Raw genomic sequence first — 24079 nt, forward strand, 5'->3', positions numbered from 1 at the left:
CCTTCAGCCCGCCGCTGCACTGTGGGACTGGCTCTCTCTGCTTGCGGGGAGGTGTGGAGGGAGAGGCGCGGGCAGGAACCGGGGCTGCGCTTGGCGCTGGCGGGCTAGCGCGAGTTCCAGGTGGGCGCGGGCTCCGCCCGCCCCGCACTCGGAGCAGCCGGTCGGCACCGCTGGCCCGAGGCAGTGAGGGGCTTAGCACCCGAGCCAGCAGCTGCAGAAGGTGCGCCGGGACCCCAGCACTGCCAGCCTACCTCTGCCGCGCTCGAATTCTCATGGGGCCTCAGCCGCCTCCCGCGCAGCAGGGCTCCGGACCTGCAGCCCGCCATGCCATGCGCGAACCCTCCCCCCTCCCCGTGGACTCGTGCGCAGCCCAGGATCCTTGAAGGGCACCGCCCCCTGCTCCATAGTGCCCGGTCCCACTTACCGCCTAAAGGCTGAGGAGTGCGGGCGCGCGGCGCGGGACTAGCGGGCAGCTCCACTGCGACCCCGGCCAGGATCCACTAGGCGAAGCCAGCTGGGCTCCTGAGTCAGGTGGGGACCTGGAGAACTTTTATGTCTAGCTAAAGATTTGTAAATGCACCAATCAGCACCCTGTGTCTTGCTCAAGGTTTGTAAACGTACCAATCAGTGCTCTGTGTCTAGCTAATCGGGTGGGGACTTGAAGAACTTTTGTGTCTAGCTAAAGGATTGTAAATGTACCAGTCAGCACTCTGTGTCTAGCTCAAGGTTTGTAAACACACCAATCAGCACCCTGTCAAAACGGACCAATCAGCTCTCTGTAAAACAGACCAATTAGCTCTCTGTAAAATGGACCAATCAGTAGGATGTGGGTGGAGCCCGATAAGGGCATAAAAGCAGGCCACCTGAGCCAGCAGGCGCAACCCACTGGAGTTCCCTTCTGCACTGTGGAAGCTTTGTTCTTTTGCTGTTTGCAGTAACTCTTGCTGCTGCTCACTCTTTGGGGGTGTGTGCCCTTTATGAACTGTAACACTCACAGTGAGGGTCCACGGCTTCATTCTTGAAGTCAGCAAGACCAAGAACCCACCAATTCCGGACACATTAAGGTCTGAACTCCAATGACATATTTCTGGAGACGAAGATGTTAACTGCTACATTATATTATCTAGCTTTATAGTTTATCATCTGGTAGAGAACATTAAACAAAAATGCACTATAACTATAATACAAGGATTATGCAAGTGTAGTAAGTCTTATAGAGCAGGGGTCCCCATTCTGAGGGCTGCAAACCAGTGCTACACAGCAGGATGGGGTATGCAGCAGGACAGGGTACACAGCAGGAGGTGAGCTGCTGGGCAGGAAAGGGAGCGTCACCCCAAGCTTCACCTCCTTGTCAGATCAGCAAGGCATTAGATTCTCATATGAATGCAAACCCCATTATAAACTGTGCGTGTGAAGGATCTAGGCTGCATGCTTCTTAGATAAGAATCTGATGATCTGAGGTGGAATAGTTATATCCCAAAACCATCCCCCCTACCCCTGTCCATGGAAAATTTATCTTCTGTGAATTGTCTTCCACCAAAGTGGTCCCTGGTGCCAAAATGATTGGGGACTGCTGCTATAGAGCACTACGCGTTTAATGGAAACTATTGGTTATACAATGCCTATTATGTGTCAGGAAGTTTTAATATGTCTGTAAGGCATTTAGTTTCTTTAGTAAATAAGGAAAATGAGGCTTAGGGAAATTACCTCCCCAAGTCACAAAACTAGCTAGCGTAATAGGAGCTCCACCTCAGATGCAGAAGAGGGTATTCTTGCCACTACGCTGTGGTATTTTTATACCCATCCAGTTATGGTGATCCTCAAAGACTTCATGAAATTTGAAATGAACTCAGAAGAAGGAGATTTTCTCAGGTGAAGAAAGAGCTCAAAACAAAGTAGGGGAAAGCATTCCCAGAAGAAGGAATATTTGTCCCACTGAGCCGGAATAAAGGCTCCTTGAAGGGGAGGTAGAAGATAAGGCTTGAAAAGACAATGAGGTGAAGGGTCATGGATATCAGACTCAAAAGTCTGTAGCTAGTAAAAGTGAGCCGACAAAAATGTTACTGCTAAGGAACACATCGATTTTTCAGGAAAGACAAGAGTTTTTCCTGGCCTGAGATCCAAAATAAATTTCTTACATGAGATCTAATCAGGGCACAGGGCACACCAAGTCACCGTGAGTGTCAAAGCAAATCTCAGAGTACTTTTAATCTAACAAACATTTATGAAACATCAGGCTTGGTGTTTTGTGCTAAATAATTCAACCTTAGAACAAAACTCAGTGAAGAGAATACGAGGCTAAGTTAATATGACTTTAAAGATCTCCAAAAGGTAGGTTGATCATCTGTTAACCTTGATCCTGAGATATTTCCTTACAGATGAACTTTTCTCTTATAACCAAAGGTTTACAGTTCAAGATTATACACTTCATTGAGCACCCTGGTCCTGTGGTATTCTTTGCTGTATACCAAGTGCGGATTAATCCACAGCTTTGAAAATCAGACAAACAGATATCACCAGTTGTTCATCACCACAGACATTTAGCTGGACTATGAATATTGGAAAGAAAAAAAAGTTGCTCATGAAAATATGTGGTGAATTCCTTTAAAGAGAAACCAGTGAGAAATATTGCTTCACCTTAAAGCCTAGGATAGTAGCTACCTTTTTTCTCAAGACTGTCCTTACATAACCTATTGGCATGGGGGGAAAGTCAATGTTTATAAACTCCTTAAGAAACTTAAAATCTGGAAAAGGCAACTACATATCATGTCAACTAAAGTAAGATAATTAACACTAGGATCAAAATTTGGAATCCACGTGAAAGATTCTGCAAAGATCACTTAAATCTCAGACCTTATGCACTATTTTAAATATTTAAGCAGAAATAGAAAATCTTAGTCTATTATATTTCCATTTAATTTTCTGGACTTAAGAAATCTGTGTGTGACTGAGTTGCCTAATGGGTGCAAACATACACATTTGCATTGGGATTCATTTTATTCTCAGTTTAAAATCAGTAGTATCATTGAAAACAAGACACTAATGTTCTGGAAGTTTAATTTATTTGTCCCTCTTATTATCGGGGCTGGTAAAAACGAGCTAATTGAACATACATTCTAACAAAGATTGCAGCAACGCCTGCAAAGACCGGCCCAAGCGCATCGCGTTTTTGTAAAGAACGTGTGATTTTTCTGCGCCATCTTGTGGCCGTAAAACAACTTGCCCCCGTGAAAATTGACCGCTTTTTCCCGCGCCGGCAGAGCCTTGCGGAGAGCCGCACTGCGGGCATCGGCCTCCAGACAAACGTGCAGAAAATGGTGTCTTCCTTTACAACCAGTGACAGTTAACAGACTTTCCCTTCTTCGTACTCCGTTTCCTTTATTCCTTAATTCCATTTCCTCGGCCCGCCCACCCACTGTCCTCAGCCGTTTCCCAGTGTGACCTCCTTTTCCAGCTGCACCATTCGGCGGAAGCCCTTTCCCAGCCCGAACCCTCCCGGGCTGCCTTCGCAGCCCTCCCTCCGGGTCCCAGCCGCGCCTGCTCCATTACAACAAGATCCCCGCCACACAGGCCCGCCCCTCCCTCCGACAGCCAATGGCGGCGCGACCCCGCCCCTCCCGCCGGTTTCCGGGGCGCTAGCGCGCTCCGGGAGGCTGGGGGCGCTGAATTTTGCATCTTCCTTTAGACTGCGGCGAGACAACTCCCCCGAGCCCCGCGGCCCGGCCTTGGGGCAGCCATGGACTCGCAGGAATTGAAGGTGAGCGGGCGGGCGAGCGGGCGGGCGAGCGGGCGGGCGGGCGGGCGGAGTTCCTTTGCGGCCTTTTGGCCTGCGGGCGCGGATTGAGCTCGAGTGGCTTCGCTAGGCCTCTGTTTCCCTGCGGTGCCGCGGCTGCTCGGGTTGCAGGGTGGGCCTGCAGCCTGTGCTCAGGGCCGGTCTCCGCGGGCCCTGCTGGGGAAGCCCGGGTCTGCGCAGCCCGCCCGCGCGCTGTTTCTGAATTGCTGGTCCCCAGGCTATTGCTTGTGTTTACTTTTGTATCATGTTTACTAGGAAAGCTTGGGTTACCTATGACACTGCGCCTCCAGGTGCGATTTTTAAGGACTTAAGGCAAACTAGTGTCAGCTCCCACACTGGACGGTAAAAAGAGCCCAGAAAGATTATATGAAACCCATTAAAGACGTGAGACTTAAAAGTGGAGGAGTGGTTATTTTAGGGTGATGGTCTTCTCTGTTTATCACTGACTCATCCATTCAGCAAATATCAATGACGGTCAACTTAAGAAAGGCTGATATAAAACAGTTAAAGACATGAGGCTTGAAAATAAAATAACTTTTCGGATGTTGGTCTTCTCTATTCATTTGTTCACTGAATCACTCGTTCAGCAAATATTTATGAAGGGTTGTTGTATGTCCATTAGAAGCTGGAGATGGCAGTGAGCAAAACTGAACAGTTTCTGCCTTCCCAGATTTTACTGGCTAATTAATGCTGGGGAAAAACCCTAATTCAGTTGACTCAACAAATATTTATTGGATGCTTCCTATGTGTCTAACACTGTTCTAAGCACTGAAATAATAACACCAAGAAAAACTCTTCCAATCTTGGAGCTTACATTGGAGTAGGAGGAGTCAGACAACAAGTAGGTAAATGAAATGTGTATCCTGTGAGATGGTGATAATTGGATGGAGGACAATTTGGCGGTGTGGGAGGTTAGGGAATGCTGAAATGTCTTGTTTTTCTGCCTGAAGTTTTATATTATCCTCTGTTCTAGCTATCCCTCTATATCCTTAAATTTTTTCATTCCCTTAAATGTATTATTTGCACTGCCACCCAAATGAACTTTTTAATAAAAACACTTTAATGTAAAAATGGGGCTCCTCATCACTTAGACTTGAGGATCAAGTCCAAGTACTTAATATGAGGCTCTTCACCCCACCTTCGTCTCCAGCCTCATCATCCAATACGCTCTGTCTTACTTAAGCCTCCAGAGCAGGGAATGGCAAACTTTCTCAACAAAAGGCAAGATAGTACACATTTTAGACTTTATGGACCATGTGGTCTATCACATCTAATTGGCCATTGCCGTTCAAAACAGCCATAGACAGTACTTAAATGAGCATGGCTGTGTTTCAATAAAACTTTATTTATGAACAGTGAAATTTGACTTTTATGTAATTTTCACGTTATGAAATATTTTTCTTTTTTTTTCCTTGACAGCTGGAAAATATAAAAACCATTCTTAGCTCACTGGCTGTACAGACAGCCAGCCAGATATGGCCCACAGACTGTGGTTTGCCAAACCCTGCTCTAGAGTATAGAGTGGCTTTTAGTCATCTTCATCACCACTACCATTCCAGTGTACCATTGATGATTTGTTATTTGTGTTGTTGCAGTTCCTCTTCCTAACTCCTACACCTTCCTCAAGAATCATGAAAAGGAAATAGGAAGAGTGTGTATGTGTGTGGAGCGAGAATGAGGGGTTTGCAATTCAAGAGTCAGCTCTGAAATCCTCCCCAATAATCTTTCCCTTGATTTTAGTCATCTATCCTCCCCTCACACCACATCCAGTTTTCAAAGCTGTCAAAATGTTACTATCCCATATTCCCAAAGGAATTTATAAGCTCTTTTCTTACATTTACTACATTGTATTTCAGTTAGTCTTCAGATTACAGTCTCATCTGAAAAATGGAAGTTTTTTGGGGGGACAGGAACCATGTCTTACTCATCTTTCTATTCATAGTACCTAGCCCAGTGCCTGGGTACTAGTAGGCAGTCAGTAAATGTTTTGGATTGAACAACCTAACCTGAACCAAGGCAGTAGCATTAGGTATGTTTAGTGGGAGGTAGACTAGAGAAATAGAAGAACCTACTGAGTGGTTAGACTTAGAGAGACTGGGCAAATAGGAAGGGAGGATTCATGAGTAGTAGGGTAGCAGGTGGAAAATGGAAATATGAATCTGGAACATAGACAAGAGGTCTTGGCAGGACACATTTTTTTTTTATTCCATCAACATATGGGAAACAGAGGAACTTATTTTTTTCAGAATATAACTCTTATACTATGATAATTAATTTTCGCAGTGACCTGTACATTTGCATTACTAACAGCATTTTATAAATGAGCAGACTGAGGCATTGTAAGAAGGACCAGAGATTCTTTTTGCCTTTAAATTCGTGTCCTTTTTATGGTGCTATGCCACTGCCTTTCAGGAGGATTATAGATGCTTAGTGATAGTGTGCAGAAGTCAAGTAAGATATTAAACGTGTCCTTAGTTGTGGCAAAGTAAGAGGTCATTTTGCAACTTTAGGGAATGGAGCATTGGAGGAAAACTGCGCTTCACTGAAGTGTGTTGTGGGGGTCTGGAGATGGGGTATGGAGCACACTTTTAAGAAACATGGCTAAAAAGAGGTTAGGGAGCAGGGATCACAAGGAGGGAGGCAGAGTAAAATTACAGAGAACAGTCGTCTAACTGATCTAGAGAAGTACATAGACTATAGCCCTCCAGAAGCAAGAGACTATATAAAACAGAGCCGTCGGACGGGCGTGGTGGCTCACGCCTTTAATCTTAGCACTTTGGGAGGCCCAGGTGGGCAGCTCACTTGAAGTCAAGAGTTCAAGACCAGCCTGGCCAATGTGGGGAGCCCCATCGCTACTTAAAAATACAAAAATTAGCAAGGTGCGGTGGTGTGTGTCTGTAGACCCAGCTCAGGAGGCTAAGGCAGGAGAATCGCTTAAACCTAGGAGGCAGAGATTGCAGTGAGCAGAGATTGCGCCACTGCACTCCAGCCTGAGTGACAGAATCTCAAAAACAAAACAAAACAAACCAGAGCTGTCTAGACACCCTTAGATTTCAATCCTGTCACTTAGTCACCTGTATTTCTCACTGCTACTGAACAAGCCGTAGAGTCCAGGTAGGTAGATATGGGGTGGCCCAAACTGCTTTCTGGTGAATCAGGTGTATCCTAGTGATGACAGGAAAGTGTGGTTTCTGTCTTTGATGAGGTTAGCAACCAAGCCTTAGACATAACTCATTTTTCAATGGTAGACTGCACAGGCCCGTTTTTATTCAGAAGTTAGTAGGTCCTGATAGTAGTTTCGTCTTGTATATGGAAAAATATAACTTTGGAAAAAGCTTGAAGACAACCATTTTCATTGAAAAATAGTTTATTTATTCTTAACTGACAATTTATTTGTCTATTTGTCACAGAACTCGAAGCCGAGTAAGATAACATTTGATGATATGTTGAAGAATTTAATTTGTCATTACTTTGTAATGCTGTAATAAAATACTGGATATTTTAAAAAGAAGATTTTTTTTTTTTTTAAAGAAACCTATGGTCTGGTAATGGAAGCCTTTTGTCTTTTTTTCTTTTTTTTTTAGTTCCTGTTTATTGTCTGCCTTTCTGTTTTCTAAAACGTTCAAGAAAATGTGGGCACAGAAAAAAAGGTGAAAGCAGCCTCATTTCGGTGCTGTTAACAAAAACTTAGGAAAAAGGATTTAAATTATTAGAAAACATTGAATTATTTCGGTAATTTTATGATCATTCAGTTCTGCCATCCTTAGCATTGAGTTCTAACCATTAACAGTATTTTAAGAAATTTGGAAGAAAAAAGTCACATTGCCTAAATTTTACATCTAGATGTTAGAGTATTATCTGCTTCTTAGAGTATTTCAGAGCACCAGAATTCCTTTATAACATTTTTTCATTATTTCCATTTAGACTTTGATTAATTACTATTGTCAAGAGAGATATTTCCATCATGTGTTACTGGTTGCCAGTGAAGGAATTAAGAGGTATGGAAGTGATCCAGTCTTCAGGTTTTATCATGCCTATGGCACATTAATGGAAGGTACGTGTTAATCATTAAACATGTTCCATCAGTTTTAAATTCTTGCTTTGCACTAAGAACAATTTTTCATATCATAATCTTGACTTTCAGGTAAAACTCAAGAAGCTCTTCGAGAATTTGAGGCTATTAAAAATAAACAAGATGTATCACTTTGTTCTCTACTTGCACTGATATATGCCCATAAAATGAGTCCTAATCCAGGTATGATATTTAAATACAATGCTTAGGACATTTTTTCCTATTCAGTTTATTTTGATTTTTCTCAGTTACCAAGTCATTCAGTCTGATCACACTATATTATGTATTTTCTGTAGATACAATTTATACGTATGTTTATCTTCCTGACAAGGGTGTAAATTCATCAGGCACAAGAAATGTGTCTTATACTACTTTTGTGTTCCTTATATCCTCTGGCAGAGGTTTCATTAGTACATAGGGATTTTTTCAGATAAAGGGGAATGTATATTAGTAATTGTTATACAAAAAAAGGACAGCCAAAAAAACAGGTACTGTATATACATAAATTGCTCTGCAGCAGCCAGGTTTACAACTTTTGTGCAAATATACAGCCAATGCAGTTTATTTCTGTATATTAAGCTTCTTGAGAGCCTTAAAACCCTTTATGAGGGCTAGCTCTTGGGAGATATTCAGCAAATTTTTATGCAGTAGTAGGTTGACTAGATTATGACTAGATTATAGAAGGAAATTTATACATAAACCAGCCATTAAAGTTATGTAAACTGCCAGGCGCAGTGGCTCAAACCAGTAATCCCAGCAACTTGGGAGGCTGAGGTGAAGGATTACTTGAGCTCAGGAGTTCGAGGCCAGCCTGGGCAACATAGTTAGACCTCCATCTCTAAAAAAACAAAATAAAAAATAAAGTTATGTGAACTGTCTTAATGGATAGTTAACTTAATGGCGAAGACAGAAGAGTATCCAAATTATATGTAATGAAGAAGAAGTAGTGTTATATTCTTCCATATATATCCAGTAACAGCTAATAGGATTGTAAATATAGATTGTGTTTCAAAAAATTAGATAATAAAGGTCACAGACTGGTTCCTTGAATATTAGACGAGACTTTTTTCTAAAGCCAAGTATGACATACCTCTTTCATACATATGCAAATCAATACCAAGTTATTTAAAACATGTAAATATGTGCTTAATTTCTTCAAGAAACTGTGCCTAATACAGTTACAAGCTACAAAAGAATTGTAATAAGTGGTTCATGACATCAAGTTGGTAATCTAGTGGAGAAAACAAAATGTAAAAAACACCAAGATTAAATAAATTCCAACGTTTCTATTAAATAATATAAAATGAAACAAATGAGTTTGTAATTAATTGAAGTTGGTGTGCACTATTAAGCTGTAAGAGTAGGCTGAGAAGGCTTTTGAAATTTTGGAACTTAATCTGATCTTTGAAAGACTGGTAGAATTTGAATATGAAGAGTATTGGCCAGACAGGAGAAATGGATGGGCAAATACATGGAAGTGGTTCAGGATTAGACTCTTCTGTGGATCCCCTTTCTCCGTACTCCAGTGGGAGTGTGTTTAGCTAGAGCAGAGAATTTTCATGGGAGAGCTGTAGTTAGTATAAATAAAAGAAATTAGTACAAAATAATTTATTATTAGAATCAAGTTTTTATTTAATTCGTTATTTTTACCAGTGTTGATTCTGTTGGACACTGTGATTTGCAGGACACTGAAATGATGGAATCAGAAATACTGTTCAGAGGCATCTGAGTGCTAACTCCGCTTTGCACCAAGGATTATGCTGAATGGACTTGAGCTCTAGTAGGGGTCCAGATGTCTGTAAATACCACCTAGGAAAGTTCTAGATTCTTAGTATACATTCTTCCAGGGTGCTGATATAAACCCTGCTTATAAAAAGGCTGAGATCTGGCAACAGCTTTGTGCAGACAGTGTTAGAACTGATTGATTCCTCATTAGGGACGTGATGGAAATCTGAGTAGGAAAGATTTCCTGTACAGTGCCTGTTCCTGCCTGGTAGTTGTTTTTGTTTGTTTGTTTGTTTTCTTATTTCTGTTTCTGTATCATGGCTGTTTAATGAACACTTCTGAAGGGATTGTAGGGGTGGGGAGAGGAGAAAAGGGTCTTCTTGCTAAGCAATCTATAGACTTACAGAAACAGTTTTGTTAACTCATTAGATTGTACCTTGTTAATTTCACATTTAAATTTATATCATTAGAGTTGAAAGGAAGAGTCACATACCTTTCTCCTTGGTAGCCATTCCAGAAAGAGAACTGTTGGAATCACAGGCCTCAACTTAACATTTCTTCTTCCTCATTGCATGGCTGATTCTGATTCTGATTCCATTCAGGGTTTGGGTGTAATTGACTTCTGTGTCCTAAGCAGATACTTATATATATGAGAGAGAGAGAGAGAGTATAGATTTAATGTAAGTGAATAGAGTTATCTATTTAAGGGAGCAGTCAGTATTAAACTATAACAGCAATTATGCTATCTTTTTACTGACCCATAACAGTAGCTGGCATGTTTATATATTTTAGAATTGTATTTAAGAATTATTAATACTTTGAGTACCAATACTGGACCTGTTCCTATTAATTGTGGTTAGAACCATTATACATTTTTACAAGTCAAATTATTAAAAAATATTAGTATACACAGCCTTTCTATTTTGGGAATGATGTAAACTCTATAGCTGTATTGTGCATTACAGTGATCCTTAACCATATACCTCCTCTGTTGCCCAGGCTGGAGTGCAGTGGTGCAATCTAGGCTCACTGCAACCTCCGTGTCCCGGGTTCAAGCAATTCTCCCTGCCTCAACCTCCCAAGTAGCTGGGATTACAGGTGCCCGCCACCAAGCCCATCTATTTTTGTTTTTTATTTTTAGATGGGGTTTCACCATGTTGGCCAGGCTGGTCTCAAACTCTTGACCTCAGGTGATCCACCCACCTCGGCCTCCCAAAGTGCTGGGATTACAGGTGTGAGCCACCATGCCTGGCCATATACCGCTTTTTTAGCAAGTTTGAGGAACTGAATTTAAAATTTTATTTAATTCTAATTAATTTACTTTTTAAACTTAAAAATGATACTTGATTCAGTTATTAGAAAACTTATTTAGGAATAACTTGAGTCTAAAAATCTTTTCAGCCATAAGTTTTATGAAAACTACAAATTAAGTATTTTTAAATAAAATTTAACTTTTTTTTTTTCTTGAGTCGGGATCTTGCTCTGTCACCCAGGCTGGAGTGCAGTGGCGCGATCTCTGCTCACTGCAAGCTCCACCTCCCGGGTTCACGCCGTTCTCCTGCCGCAGCCTCCCCAGCAGCTGGGACTACAGGTGCACGCTGTCACGCCTGGCTAATTTTTTTTTTTGTATTTTTAGTAGAGACGGGGTTTCACCATGTTAGCCAGGATGGTCTCGATCTCCTGACCTTGTGATCCACCTGCCTTGGCCTCCCAAAGTGCTGGGATTGCAGGCGTGAGCCACCGCGCCCAGCCAAAATTTAGCGTCTTAATTGTGATATGCTGTTAGTATGAAATACCAGATTTCACAGTTAGTAAGGAAAAAGCATGCAAAATATCTCATTAATTTTTATATCAATGATGCATTGAAATTATATCTTAGATATATTGGGCTAAATAAAACTTTAAGATTAATTTTAATTGTTTCTTTCTATTTCTTTGAAAGTGCTACTAGAAAATTTTAAGTTACATATATGGCTTGCATTTTATTTCTATTAGACAGTACCACTGTAGAGAGAAGTAAATTTTTTGCCTTGTTAATTATCTGACCTATTATAAATACCTGATCCAGAATTTAATTTTTATTTAATATCATTTTCCCCTCCCAGATAGAGAAGCTATTCTGGAATCAGATGCCAGAGTGAAGGAACAACGTAAAGGAGCTGGAGAGAAAGCCTTATACCATGCAGGCTTATTTTTATGGCACATTGGTCGCCATGATAAAGCAAGGGAATATATTGACAGAATGATCAAAATGTCAGATGGTAGTAAACAGGTAGCTATTTTTCTGAGTTTAAAATAATAACATTAAAAAATGCTTATGTTACTGATATATCCAATAGTATCTGTGGTTTAGCTCTTTATTATTGTCCACTCTATTGCCACTTTGTAAATAACAGCTTTATTTTAACCCATTTATGGTTATCAATATGGTTAATAGTGTATTGTAGAATAGGAATTCTCTAAGGTTAGTTTTATGCTACTGAGTCTTCAAAGATCCCTGCCTGATTCCTTCCCTCTGTTTTTCTCTTCCTTTTTCTCCTTCCCTCCATATTTTGTTCTTTCCTTTCTCCCTCTCTCCTTACTGAACAGCTGTAGATACAAGGCTCCATTATTTGTACTGTTAATAACGCAAAGGAAAATAATACATAAACTTTGCTTTCATGAATGAATAACCCAGTAGTGGCATAGAGCACATCCCCAGCTAATATTGTGAGAAAAATGATAGATGATATGAGAGATGTGTGATTAAAGTATGCAAGAAAATAATAGCTAACATTTATTGCTTGCTTACTTTGTGCTAGGCACTGTTTTAAATTAAGGAGAGATCACACACTTAAGAGTTAAGAGAATGTGAAAGAATTTTTTTGAAGGAACTAGCATTTGAGCTAAAACCTGAAAGATGGATACAATTTCAACAGGCAAAGATTATGGAAAAGGGAAGTAGATACTCCCAAGGTGAGAAATAATAGATGGAAATGAGACATGTCACTTGAGGGTACACTGAGATACTCATATTTGATGGAACACAGGATACGTTGATAACGAGAAGGGAAGAAAAGCTTGGAGAGGTAACTTGAGACAAATTGAAGGATCTTGACTGCTAGTTAAAAATATTTGTATCTGATTTGACATGCATTGAGAGGCTATTGAAGACTTTTAATTATGGTAGTGATTTTATTAGAGTGCAAATCCAGAAGATTAATTTGACAATGGTTTCTTGGATGAAGTGGCTTGAGAATAAACTGAAATGCAGCGAAAAGAAAAAGATAGTACTTCCTTGCAGAAGGTTTTGAGGCACTACACTAAAATATTGTACAGTGAGTACAAAGTTCAAATTTTTAAATACTCACAGGACCTGTGAACTGATAATAAATAGTTTGGAAAGATAACAAGTTGTCACATATTAGGATGTCTTTGAGGCTTTAAGCCTAAAAAAATTAGAGACCAGTTAGCATAAATAAAAAATACATCAGCATAAGAAACTAATCTTAAAGGGAAGTGATCTATTTGAGTTAAGACATGCTGTATTTCTGGTGCTGGTAGAACAGTAAGATGGAGATAGCAGATGATTTTCTGGAAAAAGAAAAATTTAGAAGAGGTTTTCAGCTAGAAATATAGGCTGGGAATCATCCACACAGAGACAATAGTTAAAACCATTCAAATAATGGCACTGATTTAACACATAGCATTGGTTAAGATCCTTATTTGTATTTTCAGGTGAAATACAGGTAGGTAAATATAGTCTTAGTTAAAGGTTTATAAGTTTGTCAGTTAACCTAGATTTTTTTAATAGAAGAACACATTTCACAGTTTTTTATTTGACCTTAAAGAGAAAAATAACCAGTTTTCATCTTGTTTTCAATCCTTTATGTCTTACAACCCATTGGCCCACTAACATGTGTAAAGATAAATATCCATGAGTTCTTCAGTTTCTAATTTCTCAGGCCATCCACCTGTCATTTGAAATTCAATGGACTCATCAAAGAGGTTAAGAAGATCATTGCCAGATTATCTGAATCTTTAAGATATGTGAAGCAAGACATCTTCTGTTACTTCATCTTAGTTCATTTAGACTGTTTGTCCAAAAAGAGACAACAAATTCTCATCTATATATTGAATTTCATGTTTAAGTGTTATTAATTGTCAATTACTAGCAAAGTCTTAGAGAAAATAATGGTTTTAACAGTAATGGAATATTTGATAAGCTCCTTAATTTTAATATTGAGCTTAATAGTAATGTTAAAGGCTGAAATTTGTAGTATAGTTCCCAAGACACTAGGCTGGCAAGGGTTCAAAAGTGATTTCACTAACAGAATTTTATTGTTCATAACATATTTGATAGAGTCCTTTTTGTTATTAATTGCCAGAAAAATGACATTAGGCTCTTTCATTAACATTTATTTCTTTCATTTCTAAAAAAGTAAAAATAGAATTATTCATTTTACAGGGACATGTTTTGAAAGCATGGCTTGATATTACAAGAGGAAAAGAGCCTTACACTAAAAAAGCACTGAAGTATTTTGAAGAGGGACTCCAAGATGGGAATGATACTTTTGCTCTGCTGGGTAAGGTGAGTTGGAGTTAGGGTAAATAAATCACGTTTCAGAATGTATTCATAATATATTTGAAACCTGACAAAACCAAGTAGCTCAAAAAAGTTGATAATTTTCATGATACTGTTATCAGCTCACAGCCGTAAGGTGGACTGGCATTTGTGTAGGACAATGAGCAATACACTAGAGAAATGTATTCCCTGCCAAAGTTCCTGAATCCTGGATCAGCCATAACTGTTAATTGTTGTTGTTGTTTTGGTTCACACATTCTTTCCTCAGCATTTATTATGTGTCTTATGTATGTGAGGCATCCCTCTAGATATTAGAAACCCTGAGCAAGAGAAAACCTCTTGTTTTTATGGAGCTTATATCCTACTGATGGAGGCAGACAATAAACAAAATAAGTGAGTTATATGGTATATTAGAAGGTGATAAGTATAATGGAAAATATAGCTGGAAAAGCTAGGGCATGAACTTCCAGTTTTACATGAAGTGGTCAGAGAAAGTGACATTTGAGCAAACACATTTATGGAGGTGAGGGTTAAAGCCCTGCAGGCATCTCGGGGCAAGTATTTCAAACAGAGGAGATGAAGAGTTCAGGTACCCTAAGGTGTATTCAGGGCTAGCAAGGAGGCCAAAGTGGGTTGAGTAAAGAGAACAGAAGTGAAGGCCTGAGGAAGAAAGGTGGGATGGGGGTGAGGAGGAGTGGTGGGCCTGGCCTGTTCTGTAAGGCCTTTGGCTTCTGCCTTCAATTAGACAGGCAGCCAATACAAAGTTTTGAACAGAGAAATAACATGATGGGACATACATTTTGAGGGATGAGCAATTGACGGAGTCATTAGAACTTATTGATGGGTGGAAATATTTAAGTAGGACCCTTTCTTCAATCCCCATTGATGCTTTCTAAATGCCTTAATTTTTTTTTTTTTGACTCAGCAAAAAGAAATTATATGTTGGGAAAAATAGTCTGTTAGATAAGCAATAATTTGGAGGGATAAAAAAGAAAGGGGAGAGGATTCATGTCTTGACTTTTGTTAATGTCTCCACGTCACTTTTCCTGTCACTTTGTGTGGACAGTAAGCCTGTTGAACATCTTGTGTTCAGGCCCACTACCCTCAAGTTTTACCTAATAGCACTGCTGAAGAAATTGGCCATATACTTTTCTTGATCATTTTCCTTCTCTTAAAGAAAAGCTAGTTGATAAAAATTTGCTGTATCATCTCTTTTTAATGTACTAACTATATTTATAGCTTTATTTTTTCTGACTACGAGATACATGAACATAGTAAAACTTTTTTTCAGAAAATACAATAACATCTGAATGAGAAAATGAACATCACCATTGGAAATAACCAGTTAAACTATTATATATAATATCTCTTCATGTCAGTAAATCTACATCTACAAATTTATATCATCATTTTTAATGGTTACTTAACATTTTATTAAATTATATATACTATAATTTGCTCCTCTAGGTGCATTTGGGATTATTTTATACATAAACAATTCTGCCATAAATATCATCTATATACTTCCTTGTCGTCTTGTCCAATTATTTCCTTCAGATAATTCATAGAAGTGAAAAATGTTGAAGTAGAGGGATTTGTTTGAACTTTATTTTGCTTGTTCTTTAAAATCATATATTCTTTAACCTGAAAATTATTTCTCAAAAAAGATGCAAAATTTCTTAAAATTTTAGATGCTACTTGAAAATTTCCTGGAAACATTTTAATCTAAAAAGGTAAGTTTCCTGTTCTAAATGGAAACTATTTTATGGTATTTCTGAGAACATTTTTAAAAATTGTATCCTTTAATCATGTTTTTCAGCCATTTAAAAGTAAATTTTAAAACACAATAGCTTATATAATGTATTTGTATTATTCTGTGATGTTTTAAAATTGTTTTGACAAAAACTTACTAATTTTCTCTTTAAAAGTGATAACTGCTCCTCGTAGAAAAGTCAGTAAGTATTAAACACTCATACTCTGCCTGCTCTGCATTATGAGAACTTTGATATGAATGATCACAGTTTGAATATCACTTTTTTTCCCTTCCATTAGGCACAATGCCTTGAGATGCGCCAGAATTATTCAGGTGCCCTGGAGACTGTGAACCAGATTATTGTGAAGTTTCCGAGCTTCCTTCCTGCTTTTGTTAAGAAAATGAAATTACAACTGGCCTTGCAAGATTGGGACCAGACAGTTGAGACAGCACAAAGGTTAAGTAATAAAAGATGACACAAGTCTCTTTGGATTTGGTTATAATTTTGAGAAAAAGCGAAATCTATGTGAATTTTTTTCATAAGAGTTTTTAAATTTGATTTTTTTCAAACAGTATGGAACTGAGGAAATACTTAAAGTCATACTGCTTTTAAACATTGAATTTATTGATTTACATAAATATTTGATTCCTGTTTTAAGACAGACACTCTTTTTAGGCAAACAGGCCAATATCCCTGTGGTCATGAAGCTTATATTCAAGTGAGAGGAACCATATACTAAGCACGCCAGATAAGTATATTGTGTAGTATGTTAGAAAGTGTAAGTGCTATGGGGAAAAGATAAACCAAGAAGGAGATGGGGAGTGTTGAGGGGTTCAGTCTTATGGGATGGTCATGGAAGGCTGAGGCCTTTGAGCCATCTTCTAAAGAAGGTAAGGGAGTAAGCCATGCAGATATTTGAGAGAAGACTTTGCAGAAAGAAGGAAAAGCAAATGCAGAGTCCCTGAGGCGGGAGCACATGTTATACATGTTTGAGGAGTGGGAAGGAGTAAGAGAGGTGAGTAAGGTGTGAGGTCTGAGACAAAGGGTGGGAGTGAGCCCGTGCTAGATGGTGAAGGGTCTTGTCAGCCATATAAGGATTTGGGGTTTTCTTCTGAAGCACGAGGTTACCAGAGGGTTTTGAGCAGAGGAGTGCCATCATCTAAATTCTGTTTTAAAAGAATCACTCTGCCATGGGCGAGGAGGCAAAGGCAGAAGCAGGGAGAACCTTTTGAAAGCTGTTGCCATCATTGAGAAATGGTGGGGGCAGGCCCAGTATAGTTGTGGTGGAAGTGCTTTGAGAAGTGATTGGAATCTGGACCTGTAGCATTTTGTTTAGGAGTAAGAGAAAGAATAGTTTAAGGTGATTCCAAGGTTTTTGGCCTAAACTACCAGAATAACAGCAACAATGATGATAACTGTTGTGAAGTGTTCAGTATTCCTGGCTCATAGGAAGTGCTATTTATTCCTAGGGTAACCCTAAGAGGAAGGTACTATTAGTATTTCTGTTTTACAACTGAATGGACTAAGGTCCAAAGAGGTTAAGAAGTTTCTCCAAAGCCACACAATTACTTGGTGGTGGAGTTAGGATTCAGATCCAGAGCACTCTAGTCCCAGAGTCTGTGCTCTTACCCACTACTTGTGCTGGAGGATGGAGTTTGCTTCAGCTGGACAGGGTGATTATGGAAAAAGAAGGTTTCAGGGCGGGTAAGGAGTTTAGCTTTCAACATTGTAAGTTTGAAATGCCTACGAGAAGTCAAAGTCGAGGTGGATGTATGGTCAGGCAGCTGGATGTCTGAATCTGGAGTTCTTGTGAGAGGTCTAGGCTATAGCTAATATTTTGGAGTCACTGACACATAGATGTGATTTAAAGCCATGAGATCAAGAATAAATGTATTTGAGTCACAAATCAATAACTTTTCTAACAGATGAATTCATGTCACTTAATACTAAAGTTACAGAAAAGTAAATTTCATAGGTAATACAAATATACCTTTAAAATCAGAATGTCTTAATAGAACTTCTCATGCAAACAATAAGCAAGATCCTTTCAAGATACAAATGAAGTATAAATTGCATAGACAGTCACCTTTACTTCAGTTTGGATCAAAGTATAAAGCTTGTCTTAGAATCTTCAGAATAAGTGACTTGCAAGCATGTCTAACTTTTATTCATATCTGACAAAATATTAATGACTATCTCAGGGCCGAACATCTTGGTAACATCTTTGCTAAGATCGTCTATCATTTATTATGGAGAATTTCAGATTTATGTAAAAGCAGACAGAATAACATCATGAGGTACTCTTACCTGTTTCCTGCCCCCAGCTAATGTCACCACATGTCTAAACCCCCATTTGCTTCTTGGCTTTAATTTTCAGTTTGAAGCAAATTCAAAACTCTGCATCATTTCATTTGTAAGTATCACAAGATGTGTTGAAAAAATAGGATAATTCTTTTCCCTCTATAACATAATGGCAATATCATTATCACATATATAAAATTAAAAATAGTTTTTTAATATCAAATATCCAGTGTTCAAATTACCAGTAGTTTCAAATATTGTGTTTTTTAAATAAATTATTTTTTAATCAGGATCCAAATGAGTCTACATATTGTGATTGGTTTATATCTTTAAAGTCTCTAAGCTCCCTCCCAGTCTCTGTAAGTTCTTTCTCACTTTCTTTCTCTCTCCTTTCGTATCTCTCTCCTTCCCCTCTTCCCTCTCCCTCCCTCCTTCTTCCTGTCTTCTTTTCTATTTCCCTGTTTCCCTTCTCTTTTTCTCCTTGCCATTTTTTTAAGTTAAAGAAACCAGTGTTTTGTCCTGTAGCATTTTCCATGATCTAGATTTTGTTGTTTGTCTGCCATGGTGTAGTACAACTTGTTGCTTTATCCTCTCTATTTCCTGTAAGTTGGTAGTTGGATCTAGAGGTTTGGTTAAATTCACATTCAATTTTGTTGTTTTGGCAATTACTTCATGAGTGGTACTGTTGTCTTTCATCACAGTGACAGAATGTCTGCTTGTCTCTCTCTTTTTGTGGTATCAGCAGTTATTCATGCTCAATACCTAGGTGCTTGATTCATAGGGATTATGGTAGGGTTACATTTGAATTCTGTCATTCTTTCTTTGTTTCTTAGCTAGAAAACCTATAAAGAAAAACTTCCCCTGGTTAGTTACTGAGTGATGTGGTTCATGTAAGAAAAGTAGGAGAAGATGCTTAAGTCTTTTCCTTTATTTCCAGGTTTAAAAAAAAATGCCAAGAATTCCTTAGCATCCTTCATTGGTAATTGATTAGTGGCTTAGGTTTGTTTATTTTACATGGCATGGATTTAGATGAGTGCTTCTGGACATTTCAGTCGTTATAATTGCAGTCTTTTCTCTATTAGAAGCTTCTTCAAGTTGTTCTTAAGTCCTTTTGACATGATCCTAGTAGTCTTTGATAGTTACTTTGCTATTTGGTATGACAAGCTGTCCAGGCTCATTTTGTGTATTACTTCCCCAAGTAGGTATCAGTCATTTGTCCAAGGCAATCTAATCTCTTTCAGTGTGAGATGATATTTGAAGGCCACAATTTGGGCACTAATAATTTTTTGATGTATATATCTTTCAAGGTTTTTTTTCTAGGCACTGTGCGTGTGTGTGTGTGTGTGTGTGTGTGTGGTTTCTATATATTTTTAAAATATGTATATATTTTGAGGGTGTTTTAAAAATAAGAAATAGACTCATAATGTACTTTTAAACTTGTTTTTCTCTTTAAGAGAGTATTTCATAGATATCATTTTATACCTATTCACATAGATACACCAAACTGTTTTTTAATAGACAGTATTTTTAGGGTAGTTTTAGGTTCACAGCAAAATTAAACAAAAGGTACAGAGATTTCCCATATATTCCTTGCCTCCACACATAGATAATCTGCCCAGTTATCAACATCTCCCACCAGAGTGGTACATTTGTTACAGTGGATGAACTTACACCATAGTCACCCAAAGTCCGTCATTTATATTACAGTTCACTTTTGATGTTGTGCATGCTAGTGGTTTGGACAAACGTGTAATCACATGTATCCACCATTATAGTATCATACAGAATATTTCTACTGCCCTAAAAATTATCTTTATTGTGTATCCGCTATATATCCCTCCATCTCCCCAACTCCTTGCAACCACTGCTCTTTTTACTGCCTTTATAGTTTTGCCTCTTCCAGAATGTCTGTAATATGGAATAATACAATATGTAGCATTTTCAGCTTGGCTTCTTTCATTTAGTATTATGCATTTAACTTTCTTGCATGTCTTTTCATGACTTGATAGCTCATTTCTTTTTAGTACTGAATAATATTTCATTGTTTGGATGTACCACAGTTTTATCCATTGAAGGACATCTTGATTGCTTCCAAATTGTGGCATTTATGAATAAAGCTACTATAACCTTGTGCAGGTTTTTGTACAGACATCAGTTTTCAACTCCTTTGGATCAAATGCCAAGGAATATAATTCCTGAATCATACGGTAGGAGTATGTTTAGTTTTGTAAGAAACTGCCAAACTATCTTCCAAAGATGTTATACCATATTATATTCCCACCAGCAATGAACGAGAGTTTCTCTTGCTTTAAAACATCTTCATCGGCATTTGATGTTGCCAGTGTTCTGGATTTTGGCCATTCTAATAGGTTTGTAGTGGTATCTCATTGTTAATTTTAATTTGCATTTCCCTGATGACATGACGTGGAGCATTTTTAAATATGCTTATTTGCAGTCTGTATATCTTGCTTAGTTAGGTGTCTGTTAAGGTCTTTGGCTCATCTTTTAATTGATTGTTTTCTTGTTGGGTTTGAAGAGTTCTCTATATATTTTGTAAAACAATCCTTTATCAGATATATCTATGTCTGATAAATATTTTCTCCCAGTCTGTGGCTTGTCATTCACAGAGCAGAAATTTTTAATTTCAATGAAGTCCAGCTTATCAACTCTTTCTTTCATGAATTATGCCTTTTGTGTTGTATCTAAAATGTCATCATCAAACCATAGGCCATCAGATTTTCTCCTGTATTATCTTCTAGGAGTTTTATAGTTTTAAGTTTTACATTTAGCTCTGTGATCTATGTCAGATTAATTTTTGTGAAGAAGATGAGGCCTGTATCTATATTCATTTTTTTCATGTGGATGTCCAGTTTTTCCAGTGCCATTTATTGAAAAGAGTGTCTTTTCTCAATTGCATTGTCCTTGCTCTTTTGTCAAAGATAAGTTTACTATCTATGTGGGTCTATTTCTGTGATTTCTACCCTGTTCCATTGACCTGTCTGTTCGTTCACCAATACCACACTACTGTCTTGATTACTGAAGTTTTATAGTAAGTCTTGAGGTCAACTAATGTCAGACCTCTAACTTTGCTCTTTTCCTTCAGTAGTATGTTGCTATTCTGGGTTTTTTTGCTAATCTGTATAAACTTAAGGATCAGTTTGTCAGTATCCACAAAATAACTTGCTGGGATTTTGATTGGGATTGCATTGAGTTAGTTTACAGATCAAATTGGGAAGAACTAACATCTTACATTGTCTTTGCATCTATGACATGGAATATCTCTCCGTTTGTTTGGTTTTTCCTTGATTTCTTTTGTCAGAATTTAAAAATTTTCCTCAAAGAGATCTTGCACATATTTTGTTAGATCTATATGCACCTAAGTGTTTTACTTTAAGGAGTGCTAGTGTAAATGTTATTGTGTTTTTAATTTCAAATACCACTTGTTCATTGCTAGTGCATAGGAAAGCAATTGATATTATATATTAACCTCATATCCTACAATCTTGCTATAATCGCTTGTTGATTCCAGGAGTTTTTTTAATTGATTCTTTTAGATTTTCTACATAGATGTTCATGTCATCTGTAAACATCTATTTATTTCTTCCTTTCCCTAATCATTTTAAAATTGAGTAGCATTCTACGAATTGAAAATGCAAATAATTTGTTTAATCTCTCCCCACTGGTATGCACCTAAGCAGTTTTCTATTTTTCACTGTTCAGTATAGCGCAGTGTACACACACACATACACACATACCTGTTTGAGCACATGTAGGACTATATCTGCAGAGAAGTTTCCCAAAGGAGAGATTGTTGAATCCAAGATACTGTATTTGTTAGGGTAGGCTAAGCTGCTACAAAAACAGATCTAAACATATAATGATTCAGTGTAATAGAAGAATGTTTCCCCATATGTAACTGTTTTGGGTAAATGTTAGAAGTGATCAGGCAGCTTTGCTCAACGCTGTTTTTAACGGACCTAGACTCTTTCCATCTTGCAGTCCTGCCATCTCCTAAGACCTCATAACACCTGGCAGAAAGGGAAAGATAATGTAGAGAAGTCATTCCACTTTTTATTAAAGCCCAGTCCCAGAAATGGCATATATTACTTTATTTCATGTTGACCACCTCTAAATGCAAAGATATCTAGGAAGTGTTGGCTAGCCACATGCCCAAGCAAATAAGGAGAAAATGGATTTGAGGAGACAAATTGTGGTCTCTGCCTCAAGTATATAAATTTAAAATTTTGATGGGCACTGCCAAATTGCTCTCCTAGGAAATTGTACTAATTTACCCTCCTACTAGTAGTCTATTGCACGTTCCCTTACCTTATCCTCATCCTCACCAATTCTGGCCATTTTCAGTGTGTGTATTTTTTTTTTTCAAGCAATCTGAAAGAGAGGTATCTTATTTTTATTTTCATTTCTTTTATTGACATAGAACAATTTTTCATATGCTAAAACCTCTTGTTTTTCTTTGGTATATAACTGGTTCTAAATACGCTTTTTTTTTTAAGTGAGCCTATTCTCTCCTAGGTTTTCGACGGACTCTGATAATTTTTTTATTTTTATTTATTTTTATTTTTTTATTTTTTTTGAGACGGAGTCTTGCTCTGTCGCCCAGGCTGGAGTGCAGTGGCACGATCTTGGCTCACTGCAAGCTCTGCCTCCCGGGTTCACGCCATTCTCCTGCCTCAGCCTCCCGCATAGCTGGGACTACAGGCGCCCGCCATCACGCCCGGCTAGTTTTTTTTTGTATTTTTTTAGTAGAGACGGGGTTTCACCATGTTAGCCAGGATGGTCTCGAGCTCCTGACCTTGTGATCCACCCGCCTTGGCCTCCCAAAGTGCTGGGATTACAGGCTTGAGCCACCGCGCCCGGCCGATAATTTTTATCACAAGTTCTCCATCATGTTTCTTTTCTTTTTTTTTTTTTTGAGACAGAGTCTTGCTCTGTTGCCCAGACTGGAGTGCAATGGCGCAATCTTGGCTCCCTGCAACCTCCGCCTCCTGGGTTCAAGCAATTCTCATGCCTCAGCCTCCTGAGTAGCTGGGATTACAGGCACCCACCGCCACGCCCTGCTAATTTTTTGTATTTTTAGTAGAGACGGGGTTTCGCCATGTTTCTCTTATAACAGTTTTCTTGGCTCTTTTTTTGCTCTTGACTGTCATAATCAATTTACAAAATAATAAAAAAGAAACCATAGAAGATTTTGGTTTGAATTGCATTAAATGTTTAGTCATTTGTGGGGAAAAAAAATTTTCTTTCCCAAAAATGACCATTATTATATCAGGCAGCTATTGGTGTATAGCAAACAACCACAAATGTCAGGACATATAATAATAAGTATTCTTTCCTCACATTTTTGTGGGTTGTCGAAGGTCTGCTGATCTCAGGCAAGGCTTGGCTCGGCCCCGCTTCAGTTCAGATGCAGCTGGGTGAGTGTGGCACATCATTGCAGTTTGGACTGAAGAGTCCAAGCATCTCCAATAGTGTTTTCCCCTGGACTCACGACAAGTAGCAGCCACTACCCAGAGGAAATTCTTATACTGATAGCAGGTGCAAGAGAACAAGCAGAAATATGCAGTACCTCTAAAATTTAGGCTGATACACTGCTATTCCTGCCCACATTGCATTGGCCAGTATAAGAAAAATGTCCAAGTCCCTAGTCAAGAAGCAGTAGGGTACACTCCAACTTTTGTAGTTAGTTACATGGCAGAAGACACGTACTCAGGGAGGGTTGAAAAACTGGAACCAGTAATTGTGATGTGTACCACATCATCCACAATAAGAGAAGTCTAGGGCGTTACCTTTTTGCTTCAGTTCTTTTTAAAAATGTCCCTGAGAACAGTTTCATAGGAATTTTATAGCTT

General features: G+C 38.5%; 1 protein-coding gene and 1 long non-coding RNA gene across 5 annotated transcripts in view; one reads left to right on the forward strand and one right to left on the reverse strand.

Annotated features, from left to right (window-relative positions):
- The first annotated feature begins 3625 nt into the window (after positions 1-3625).
- Positions 3626-24079, forward strand: part of TTC21B (tetratricopeptide repeat domain 21B) — a 97804-nt gene continuing 77350 nt past the window's right edge. For 3 of the 4 annotated variants that reach the window (XM_032755532.2, XM_032755533.2, XM_058441525.1), the window contains exons 1-6: positions 3626-3757; positions 7718-7847; positions 7938-8048; positions 11696-11862; positions 14038-14160; positions 16207-16364. In XM_032755532.2, coding sequence (XP_032611423.1) covers positions 3737-3757; positions 7718-7847; positions 7938-8048; positions 11696-11862; positions 14038-14160; positions 16207-16364 — 710 coding nt within the window. In that variant the 5' untranslated portion in view covers positions 3626-3736. Of the gene's footprint in view, positions 3758-7717; positions 7848-7937; positions 8049-11695; positions 11863-14037; positions 14161-16206; positions 16365-24079 lie in introns of those variants that run through there. The other variant, XM_058441524.1, reaches the window with a different exon arrangement.
- Positions 9114-24042, reverse strand: LOC116810719 (uncharacterized). Its single transcript, XR_004370362.2, has 4 exons — positions 23568-24042; positions 10084-10230; positions 9516-9553; positions 9114-9406 (listed from the first exon to the last, which is right to left on the reverse strand). It is a non-coding gene; the product is annotated as an uncharacterized LOC116810719 (long non-coding RNA).

This window comes from Hylobates moloch, unplaced genomic scaffold (genome assembly GCF_009828535.3).
Source record: "Hylobates moloch isolate HMO894 unplaced genomic scaffold, HMol_V3 SCAFFOLD_1, whole genome shotgun sequence".
NCBI classification, from domain to species: domain Eukaryota; kingdom Metazoa; phylum Chordata; class Mammalia; order Primates; family Hylobatidae; genus Hylobates; species Hylobates moloch.